The 12,298-nt window shown below is 35.4% G+C and overlaps 2 protein-coding genes across 2 annotated transcripts in view; one reads left to right on the top strand and one right to left on the bottom strand.

The window, feature by feature from the left end:
* Positions 1 to 40: 40 nt before the first annotated feature.
* Positions 41 to 8,842, top strand: Vang (Strabismus domain-containing protein Vang). Its single transcript, XM_028171703.2, has 5 exons — positions 41 to 524; positions 1,484 to 2,452; positions 2,769 to 2,956; positions 3,284 to 3,396; positions 3,772 to 8,842. The coding sequence occupies exons 1-5, from the start codon at positions 439 to 441 to the stop codon at positions 4,078 to 4,080; spliced, it is 1,665 nt and encodes a 554-aa protein (XP_028027504.2). The 5' UTR covers positions 41 to 438; the 3' UTR covers positions 4,081 to 8,842.
* The window catches only part of LOC114241003 (uncharacterized), a 6,398-nt gene continuing 2,892 nt past the window's right edge, over positions 8,793 to 12,298 (bottom strand). Inside the window, exon 2 of the mRNA XM_028171695.2 lies at positions 8,793 to 10,363. Within this exon, the coding sequence (XP_028027496.2) occupies positions 10,081 to 10,363 (283 nt within the window). The 3' untranslated portion in view covers positions 8,793 to 10,080. The remainder of the gene's footprint in view (positions 10,364 to 12,298) is intronic.

The raw sequence follows: 12,298 nt of genomic DNA, 5'->3' as shown, positions 1-12,298 counted from the left end.
TGTTTAAAAGTCTTACAGAGGTTATGAATAAAAGAGATAGATGTCAGAAAATATTAATGTTAACATGGAATAGCCCGACCGCAACTTCAAACATGCTACTCTTTTAATTTCGTAGTTTCGAACGACAAAATTCTCTTTGACTGGAACACAGAAAGTAATTTTGTAGGTTTTTTTTTAATTTTAGTAAATTCATTGCAATGTAAACATAGTTTTTGTAGTGTTGGATTTATTAAATAAGTTCGCTATTCCTCATTTAATAAATAAAATATATAAAATGCTTGAATTTTAATATGTACTGAAAACTATTTGTGGGCACGGTTCCGTGTTAAAGTTAAAACCTATTAATTATAAGCTGGAATTTGTCTGTAATGGGTCTTCGAGTTAAGATATATAATGAGTAATGGATGAGGTAGAGAAATACAAACTGCTGTTTGAGACATGGAGACAGAATCGGTGAGGTCCGAGTTGAGCAGCCGATCCCGGCGCAGCTCCAGACATAGGCACAACACGCACCGAAGCACCAGGTGAGTTTGTAATTATGTCGTTCAATTTGTTGGATGGTCAAATTTGAGGGGACGGGGTTCTGGAGGTGGGCTATTTAAAAACACTCTGCTTCATGATTAATATATATTACAAACACTTTGTACACTATTACAATATTTTATTTTTATAAAAACCTAAGATGTTGCACTGTCTGTGTCTAGATGAGAAGTCCTAGTCATGGCTGAACAGAAGACAATCATCCGTTTTAAACATTTAAATGAGCATTCCAACACTCGAAAACTTTTACTTCACATGTTGCCTGCCATTATGCCAAACTCCAACACAATTTAATTATGCTGTATGTCTTCTCACTGTAGTCACTATTATTGTGAATGTTATTGATGAATTGCAAACTTGATGGTAACCCATATATGGACTATTCTTGTTATTACCGATCTCCATGCGCGATAGTAACCACTCTCGACCATGGTAGAAAAAAGTTTAAATTTCAATGAGTCTATAAGCATGTAGACATTACATTATTTAGAAATTAATTTTGAAATTAAAGTTTCAATTTAATTTTATCACAGAAACTTAACAAAAACTAAACTAGGTCTGTCCTAATATACAAATACACACACATCATCTTACAAAACTTACTATTTGTAAACTTATTGTAGTCATTCAGTGTTAATATTTACTAAAACTGTCTGAAGTCCATTAACAAATGATGGAACCACTATTGAAAAATCATAAAAAAAAACTAAATCACTGTATGAAGCTTTGTTTCAAAGTAGGTACTTATAATTTCATTGTAAGCTCCATTGTCTAAGAGGAAATATCAAACAAGTGATCTGTTAGCTTTGTTGCCCATCTCTGTTAAAAATATATATTGCATCCTGACATTTCGATGCATTAAATATTACTGAAGTTAATAAATATGAATTAATCATAATATATCACAAATATGTGCATAGAAATAAATTGCTCATCTTTTTAGGAGTACAAAATCACAACGGAAAGAAAGCGGTGACAACATAATGGCACCATTTCAAACTAGTGTCAACATAAACCCTGAAACAGGTAGAGATGGCCAGGAGGTCATAGAAGTTCAGATTCTCCCACAAGATGAGAATTGGGGAGAAAATACAACTGCTGTAACTGGCAACACATCTGAAGGTTCTCAATCTATGGAAGATGTCAGTAATTGGGCTATGGAGTCAGATGGTGGATTAGGTTTTGTCTGCTCAAGATACTTTGGGACAACTTTGGCTTTGGGATTGACATTTGTGGCCTTCATCAGTCCACTAACAATGGTAGTTTTACCAAAAATAGGTTTCTTTCCGGGACTGAGTGATAACATCTTGCAACCCAGTCAACAAATGGAGTTGCTAGCCTGCACAGCGGAATGCAAAGGTGTTCTTTTGTCACTGGCATTTAAACTTGTATTATTAGCTATAGGAGTATGGGCAGCATTCCTTAGGCCACGGAATGCCATTTTACCAAGAATATTTGTTTTTCGAGCTGTAACTCTAGTGATGATAGCAGTATGCACATTTTCTTACTGGCTCTTCTACATTGTTCAGATAACGGAGGCAACTAAAGCAATAGCATTAGGAGAAGATGCAACAGATTACAAAGCTCTTGTTACATATGTATCGAGTTTTGCAGATACATTGCTCTTCATACATTATGTAGCAGTAATCTTGATAGAAATAAGACATTTAGAGCCGAATTATTATATTAAAATCGTCAGAAGTCCTGATGGAGAGAGTAGATCATATGCAATAGGTCAATTAAGCATCCAAAGAGCTGCAGTATGGGTATTACAGAGGTATTATACTGAGTTTCCGATATATAACCCATATCTGGAGAAGATACCAATATCGAAGAGTCAGAGAAAGGCACAATCCAGTATTAAATTTTATGATGTTGATGGATCTAACACAAATGCGGCAGGACAAACAAGGTTTGTATTATTAATAAAATCACTTGTTGTAAATTTATTGATTGACAAGTTCGTCATCATTATTTTAGCGGTTACTGGAGCCCATAAAAGTATGTGAACTCACTGAAGTCTATGAATGGTTTGTTATTTTACATATCATTTCATTTAAAAATTAAATGTATGAGAGGATATGCATATGTATGAGAGAGTACAATAAGTAACTCTTGATTCCTGGAAAAAGTACAATGTTGAAATGAATTATTTTTGAGTTGCAAATTTAACACGGGCTAAACCATGGGACATTTCTGTTTATCTGGTGAATTTAACTAAATTACAGATCGACAGCCGGTTCTTGTGCTGGAAGCGGGAGCGGTCGCCGTCGGGAGTCGGTCTCCGCGCACAACGAGCGCTACCACGAGGAGGCAGAACGAGAGAGACGAGTCAGGAAGCGACGTGCCAGATTGTTGGCGGCTGCGGACGATGCTTTTGCACACGTCCGAAGAGTCAGATTGTCTGCTGCCAATGGTGAGTGTAGGCTTTATAATATGCTAGCCAAAACTGTTGTAGGTCAATTATTAACTTCATGTTTGATTTTATGGTCACCGAGCCCCTTTTAATGTTTCTCCATCCGTTCTCTGTATAGGATTCTGATTTATTTTCAGAAATAACAGCCTGCCCAAGTTTTCGAACTCAGATTCCAAATAATTTATTTCAATTCAGATGTTATTGAACACTCTTATTTTATTTTCAAAATAAATATTTCAAAATAAACTTGACCACTGGGCTTCAAGCGGAAGTGGAATGGTGGTGGAAGACCCACAGCCATAACACTGACGGATGATATGTTCTCAGGGGGAGCGCTGGGTCCCCGCGAGGCTGCACAGGCCGTATTCCCTTCCCTAGCTCGGGCACTGCAGAAGTATCTCCGGGCCACCAGGCAACAGCCCAGACACACTGCTGACTCGGTTAGTACATACTATACCTTTTACATACCTTATTGATTAAAAAGCTTTAGTTGGGTAAGCATATTTCGTGTTTTAATATGCCTTGATAATGTTACTTTAATGTGTTGCCTTAAATTCGTTAAATATCCACATTGAAGTATTGATTTTGAAACAGGCAGGATAACACTAACTCATGCCAAATGAGAGTAATTTTATTCGCATTATATCACCGCGCGCAGTCCTTGAAATTACATATGATTGGTACATAATTATTTAAATTAAATCGGTAACGGCCTCAGAATAGCACCACAGCATGTTAATTTTAAGTTTTTCTAATAAGCGTTCTAATAATTTTCACAGTGTTTTAATGTTAATCAACAAGTTTCAAATCCACAGGTCTTGGCCCATCTAGCTCGCTGCTTATCACAGGATGCGTCACCTCGCGCTTTCCTCGAGCCGTTCCTGGTGGAAGGCCCGGTCCTGGCTGCCGACCACGAGACTCGTCCTTTGCAGCGTTGGTCGCTCATCTCCGACGAGCTGTTAGCGCGACCTCTTGCCCACAACATCGACTTCCAACTCCGTCAAGGTGACGTTTCATTAATATGTTCTATAAAACAGCTACCTAAATTCAGCTTGTCTGAGGAAGTCGTTGACCCGAAGAGCAACAGGTTCGTGCTCAGGCTCAATTCGGAGACGTCAGTTTGACAGGAGGAGTACGACGCTAGAGATGGGCTGAGGCTGGTATGACGCTCGATGTCTTGGCCTTTCAAGCACATGACATGCTCTGAGTGAATGTCAATGTCATTTTGACATTAGTTAAATGCAGCTGAAATTATACCTACATTTATTTCATTACGTCAAATTAGGAGAGTAGAGATAACGAGAATTGTGTTTTATGTTGGATACATTAAAAAGTGTCCAATCGTAAGCAACAAATTAGCATTTCAAAACCCACCAAAGGCGCCACCGGTGTTGCCAGTGGTGTGTGATTTGAATGTTGCTATCATAAACGGAGTGAAGCGCGCTAAGCTGAAAATATTTTGATGTAATAAATTTTGACGCTACTTAGAAATCACACCACACGCTACGGTGGCGCCACCATAGTTGGTCGTTATTCGACGAACACTTTTTAATACACAGAGACTGTGTTATTTACTTCTGCTCTCCAAACGTTAAATACATAAAAGTATCTAGTATTCATAATTCTGTATTAGTTACAAAAGTATTTCATTAAAAAGACTGTCCAGACATTCCTTCTTTAATAGCGATTTTATGAGCTCTCTACAAGTTTTTCTATACAACTTGACAAGTTAAGTGCCTGATGTTGCTTCGACTTAGGTTAGACGAGTGGCAGCTATTAGAATAATTTAGGTATTAGTAGTTAATTTGTTGAAAGCCCACTAGTAAGATTTAAACAGTAGTAGAATTAAACATTTACCTTTATGAAGGTATATTCTTATATGAAGCAAATGGTTAATTTAGTAAAGTTGATTCTGTACAAAATGTTACCACCTCCCACTTCAGCAAAACGATTTCAAATCTAAAGTCCGAAATTCATTAGGTCTTCTAAAATTGAAAATTTCAAATTGTGATAGATTTTGATGTTTAATAGGTTAATGATTTATTTTGTACTTTCATTTTTTAATTTGAAATCATGCTCTAAATTATCATATTTAAATCATACACAAAATACTTATAATTGTAATTTTTTTGCAAAAGATGGACCCAAACTTATTTTTTGGATGTTGGAAATTGTTTTATCATTTGAAAGATACGATATGCCGATAATACTGGCAGCTCTGGTTACTAAGTTTTTTTTTAAACCCCAGTGTTCACTATTTTAGTGATGGCAACTTTGAATTATGCCTTCTATTTTTGCATAAATGAACAGATCGTTTTTCGCTTTAATTAAATTGAAGTGTATTTAGGTAAATTATTTAACTATATTTTATGTGCAATTCTTATTATTATTTATTTTTGTGAATCTCAGCAGTCATTCGTGAAGTTATGGGATTATTTTGGTTTTTAATTGGTTGAAAAATGTGCAAAGAAAAAAATGGTTTCCTATTTCAATCATTTCAAATTATTTTGCTCTCAAATAAACATGATTGAAATTAATTAGTTTCATATTTTATCGAATATTTTATGAATGAAATATCTTGAGCCTAGTTTGTACTGTAGTCCGCACTACAGCTGACCAAAATGGGAATTTGTTCATTAAGTTTGCTTTGCTTAACTTGTAAATTAATAAAACATTTTCAAAGTGACAAACACTTTCACGTATTAATTTGTAATCACAGGCTGTAGTGTGTAATTCGAACATCTGAAATAGGAATGTGCAGAGATCAAATCGTAAATGTGTTTTAACGATGGATTATGTTCATATAAAGTATACCTGATTTCCATCTATTTAACAATAAGGGAATTATAATTAAATAAAAAAAAGACTACATTGCATTTATGATAAATAATTGTCCGTTAAGTGTCATATAATTTTAGATTTATTAAATATCTTAGAGTAGACAACTTTAGGTAATATCAAGTATTTTATTTTAATTAGTATGTATGTTTTCTATTGAATACATATCTAAGTTAGCTAAACTTTACAGCAATAGTCGGAATGAAGCGACTTTTTATGCTGCGATCTGGATCGAAGGCTCATTTAGGGGACTTAATTGCCTGAAATTTATCATACTCAAGTAATAGATATTAATTTATTAACAAAAAGTCAAATCAAAATAATTTTACATAACTCAATCCACACAGTAGAACAGATCTTCCAACGCGCTTGAAGGAGGCACTGTCCCCAAGATACTGGCTACGTTGCCTCGTTGGACAGCCAGACTCACTCTCTGTGCAAAGTACCAGCCAGCCTTAGCATCATGTGTAACCTCCTTCAAGCGTTTGGAGATTTCTGTTAAAATCTCAAGTAATGAATTTTTAAGTGGGTAACACTGAATTATTTTTGTTGCCAGAAATTTAGGTTGCTAAGGGTAGGTTTAAGGTTTACTTGACGATTGTATCGGTTCTGTGCTTCTACATCGTTATGTATCGTCGTCCATGACATGTGTCAACCATGACCCCTGTCAAGACTGCATTTTATCTGTAGCTTTTAATACGTAGATTACTTACGATAAAAGGTATAGACGCGGCGTCACTTCGATGAAAATCTTTTGTCTGTGGAAAATAAAGTTTATTCCATCTTTATCATAAAATAGCCATCGAATTGAATATCTCATAACATCTCTCAAACTTGTTCGCGAGAATGACACTAACGATGTTATTAGGGATTAAAATTATAAAATTTTTGATTTGTTTAGGAATAACAGTTTTATGAAGAGGTATGTATTATGTACGTCGCAATTATGACCAAAGACTGCTTGAGTTATTATTATATTATGATATTATTAACATATCTTAAGGTTCCGGCATTTTAGAAGATAGGTATTTGATAGTTTATATTCAGCTTTAGTAATTAGCTAGGTAAGTTTTCATATTGATTATGAGAAAACGAGATTATTTGAAAATGTTCAATTTTTTTTGTTATGTAAGATTACTGAGTAGGTAGAGTTTTTGAATGTTTTAAAAGGTTTAATTTCGCATTTAATAATTAGACTTCGTTTGAGAAGTATGCGATAGTGTATTTAGATATTAAAACATAGTTGTTTTCAACAAACCGTAGATTTTTAATTTGGGTCATATTGCATTTATTTTGATCTTAATGGATTTGAATTAGATAAGAAAATAATTATTTTTCGATTAGATGAATACAACAAAAGTTTTTTTTGACTTAAACCTCACCAGTATGTTAAATAATACGTCATTATGTACTGATTTGATTTTAATTTTGAAAAACAATTATAGATCAATGGATTTAAGTATCGATGGATATAAGTAAAAAAAATATTTTAAGTTAAATATGTGTGACTAGTAAAATCTTTGTAAAGTTTTTTTTATTTATTTTTTTATTGAAAACTGTTAGTTGTGGAAATACCTTTAGTACGGTAAATCCTAATCTTCGAATTGGTCGAATAATTAAAGGTTTTATTCCCGGTTGTATAATGAGAGTACACGTATATATCTAATGGTAACAGTCACGAAAGATTTTAGCCCATTGCTCTGTAGTTAATTAAGTTATGAGCTAAAGTACCTTAAAAACTTTAATGAAAATGTTCATAGATAATTTTTGAATATTTTTCATAGAGTGCGTCCCTGCCTATCGAGCTATGTTGTTCGGTGTTTTTTATCAACGCTTGTGCCTGCTTCTAGTTTTAAGGGAAATTCTACAAACATTTTATAAACAATTTCAATCAATCAAACATGAATTTTAATTGTTTGGAAAATAAAATTCAAAAATAAATATTGTAGTATATTGATTAATACTCGAAATGAAATTAATGTAATAATGAATGTAATGTATAAAACAATTATATGTTTTCGCTTTAATGTTGAGTCACTTAATCTGCGTACTTAGTGCGAGTTTTGAAAGTTCTCGATAGCGTAAAAGTTAACTCAAATTTGTATGGAGTTGGGACAGCGCCCCTAGCGGCAAACGTAGGCAAACGTTCCACCTCCATACAAATTTGAGTTAACTTTTACGCTATCGAGAACGTTAAAAAACTCGCACTAAGCACACTGAAGATTGAAAAATCAGCTCATAATCTTTTCAGAATAAATCTAGATTACTTAAGCATAATAATATAATCGAAATTTATTTGTAACCTTTGAAGCCTTCACACACACTTAAGATATGCGTCTTGTATTAAATCATTGTTATAATAGAAACATCACAGTAGTGTGCATGATAAATAATCTAAAAGCATTGTGTGGCAAGAATCATTATTATATTTGGACGTGGATTATATCAACCGTGTCCTTCTCTAAGACTGCTCGCTTCGTTAAATATAGAAGTGGTAGATTATTATTTAGAGACAATGAGTCATCATAAGTTTTAATTACGTAGTCATATTGGGTAATAACATTTTGTTACAATCTGAATACAATTTTTATCTATGTAGCCACGTTTTGGTGTATGTACATTACAACATTCTTTTAATATTTTTATGAGAGTTTAAAGGTAACTTAAACATTTGCTTAATACAATATCGGTGATTATAGACAATTTTGGTTAAGGAACATTGAAATATATTCAATACGTCTGAAATTATAGTGATTTAGAAACACGAGATATGAGGAAAAGAAACTTGTTCTCGGGACATTTTTTATGTTTATTGAAGAAGAAAAATAAATGTAATCAATAAGAAACAGCCAATTGGACTATAGTAAAGCTTGTCGTCTGATGTTATAATACATTGGCTGCCCTGTAGCGATGTGACAAGAGAGGCCAGTTGCGAAATGTTTTGATCCCCAGCGGACCTACACAAAAACGCAGCCACTAGTAACTAAATAATGCACAATTTTGTAATGAATATTTGTATTTTTTAAATAATATACAATTTGAAGTGAATTTTTCTTTGTTTTATTTTTATTTTATAGGTTTTGAAATACTAAAGAACCTTAATAATATTAATAACACTTAAATAATATTTAATAATACATAAAACTTTAATAATTATCCACACAATGTACTAAGTATGTAGTTTGATGTAATTTTTTTCTTGAAGTCTTCAAGTTGAAGATTCTATCTTATACCTTTAAACGAGCAATTCTTGTATATTAATATATTATTATATAATCTGAATCTCGCAAACGGCTCCAACGATTTTCATAAAATTTAGTATACAGGGGATTTCGGGGCCGATAAATTGATCTAGTTACGAATTATTTTCAGAAAATGTTTTAATCGTGTTTTAAATTTTCAACTTTATCGATATATTTCAGCAGATGGCGTTGTTAAGCCACCCGAAGCCAATGAGTGTTTGGTTTAAGGTTAGACCAAGAAAATTAATTGTTTATTTGTGTCTTTTTCATATAAAATATAAAAAAAATACCGAGCAAAGCTCGGTCATCGTCTAGTTAATATAAAAATGTTGTGGGGAGAAACTCTCAGTTGATATCTTTTATGCATTGGCATTATTATTTGAATATTGATATACTCCGAAAAAAAAAATTACTATATCAAATGGTCAATATTTATTTACAGTAAAGATGACCGTATCGAATACGTGATTTTTTAAAATGTATAAATGGGTGGTCGATCTTACGATCCATCATGTGTTAAGTAGTTAACGGAGTCCATTGAAAAAAACAGCCTAAACGCCGCCACCTGCATTTAGGCATGAGTTCTAATTCTCAGTTTTACAGTACAACAGCTACCCCACCTTTCAAACCGAAATGCATTACTGCGTTACGGCAGAAATAGGCAGGGTGGTGGTACCTACCCGTGCGGACTCACAAGACGTCCTACCGCCAGTATTAGCGATTTATAAAATTTTCATAGTGGAATTCATTCGTTAACATTTGTTAAGTACGTACATCATTACAAAAATTGGCGACTGTGCCAGATTCGAAAATCGGCACAGTCGCATCAATCGACATGAGTGCACAGGACGTGCCATCTATAAGACCACGACGACTTAAAGATGGATGCAAATTGAAAAAAATCTCATCCGAATCTTATCTTAAATAATCATAATTTATCAACTAAATCACAACGAATTTAATGTGTCATAATCACAGATGAATATCATCATACGCTTAAATAATAAGTTTCGTAATCACAAAAGTAGAATCAATTTAGATAAATTAGCGACCACCGAAGTCGTGCATGGGAATGGTTCCTATCGGCATAGTTCCCGGCAGAATGCTGTACGCAGCTGTAGAAACATGGATATGCCTTATGGCATTCCCTCTGCTTTGTGACCTCGGCAAGTATATGAATATCCAAAGCGCTATAATTGCCAATATGACGCAGAATGTGACCACGGCTACGACGCCGCCAACACGGCGTTTTCCCATTTTACACGAAAAGTATTTGGCGTCGAGTTCCAATGCCCTTGCGTTGTGTAGAGACTTAGGTGTGAAACATCTGAAAACGCGAAAATAGCACGCTTTTAGCATTTAAAGAAGCAGATTTTAAATAAGAGGTCAGAGGTCAGGTAAGAAGTTTTAAATAAGAGGTGATTTTTTTATTGTCCTTGTAAGCCAGACGAGCATACCGCCACCCACCGCTGGTGAGTGGTTACCATCGCCCATGGACGTCAGCAATGCCAGGGGCAGAGCTAAACCGCTGCCACCGTAATTAATCACAAATGTACTAGTCTTGCCATAAATACTGAGACAAAGGAAAAAAAAATTCTATTGCAAATAACATTTTATTACTTTTACAGTGTGTTAGTTTAATACATAAATATAAAACAATTTAAAGTATAAAAAGCTTATTCGAAGTGGTCTCCATTGGCTGCAATACAGTCCTTTAAACGTTGAGGCCGATTATCAATAGAAGCACGCACTCTTTCCATGGGAAAATTTTTCACTGCCAATCGGATTGTTTTAGGAACTCCAAATTATCATGGCGTTTAGAGCAAGCCGTACTCTCTAAAACTGACCATAAATCATAATCTAGCGGATTAAGATCGGGACTAGAGGACGGCCAGTCTTTAGCTCTGATGAAGTCCGAAACGTTCGTTTCCAAACAAGACTGCGTAGACCGAGCTTTATGACCTGGCGCCAAGTCTTGCTGGAAGGACCATTCTTGATTATTGAACATGGTGTTGTTAAGGGACTTCACTATCTTCTCAACTTGTGCCGATGTTTTGATACCTTTTTCACAAAAGTATGGCTCAGTCACTCCTTCATAGCTAATACCCCACCAAACTATCACTAAAGTCGGATAGTGCCCACGTTGCACTCTGTCGACTAATTGGGAAGCTTCCATAAAGCTTTGAGCATAAATACGGTCATGTTGTTTGTTAAAATGTTGCTCAATTCTAAAAAAATTCTCATCTGTAAACAAAATTTTTCTATGACCTCCCTTTGCGTACCGCTTCAGTAGTTGTTTCGATTTTACCACCCTATTCTCTTTTAAATTATCAGTTAAGAAATGACCAGTAAGTCTCTTATAAGCTGCAAGTCCTAAGTCATCTTTTAAAATACGCGACATGGTTCTAGGTGCTATCTTCATCTCCCGAGATAATAAATCTTTTGCTTTCGGACAGGATTTCTTCGAATTCTTTCCCTTACTGCTTTTTTTTTACCTTTTTCGTACGAACACTACGTGGACGGCCAGATCTTTTTCTGTCACAAACAGAGAAGGTCTCATTGCACCTATTAATATCACGGTACACAAGCATTTTACTAATACCAAGCGTATGGAGAGTTTTAAAAATTGCATTTGGCTCCATACCTACATTGTGTCACCCCCGATTACTCTCTTTAGACAACCCATACCCTGGGCCAGGAAGGTCAAGTACCTGGGCGTTACTCTGGATGCATCGATGACATTCCGCCCGCATATAAAATCAGTCCGTGACCGTGCCGCGTTTATTCTCGGTAGACTCTACCCCATGATCTGTAAGCGGAGTAAAATGTCCCTTCGGAACAAAGTGACACTTTACAAAACTTGCTTAAGGCCTGTCATGACTCACGCGAGTGTGGTGTTCGCTCACGCGGCCCGCACACACATAGACACCCTCCAATCTCTACAATCCCGCTTTTGCAGGTTAGCCGTCGGAGCTCCGTGGTTCGTGAGGAACGTTGACCTACACGACGACCTGGGCCTCGAATCTATCCAGAAATACATGAAGTCAGCGTCGGAACGGTACTTCGATAAGGCTATGCGTCATGATAATCGCCTTATCGTTGCCGCAGCTGACTACTTCCCGAATCCTGATCACGCAGGAGCCAGTCACCGTTGACGCCCTAGACACGTCCTTACGGATCCACCAGATCCAATAACCTTTGCATTAGACGCCTTCAGCTCTAACACTAGGAGCAGGCTTAGGGACCTCGGTAACCGTACTCG

The sequence above is a fragment of the Bombyx mandarina genome, chromosome 23, assembly GCF_030267445.1.
Source record: "Bombyx mandarina strain Sakado chromosome 23, ASM3026744v2".
NCBI lineage: Eukaryota > Metazoa > Arthropoda > Insecta > Lepidoptera > Bombycidae > Bombyx > Bombyx mandarina.
Note: the sequence above shows the minus strand (reverse complement) of the source record. Positions and strands in the feature narration are given on the sequence as shown.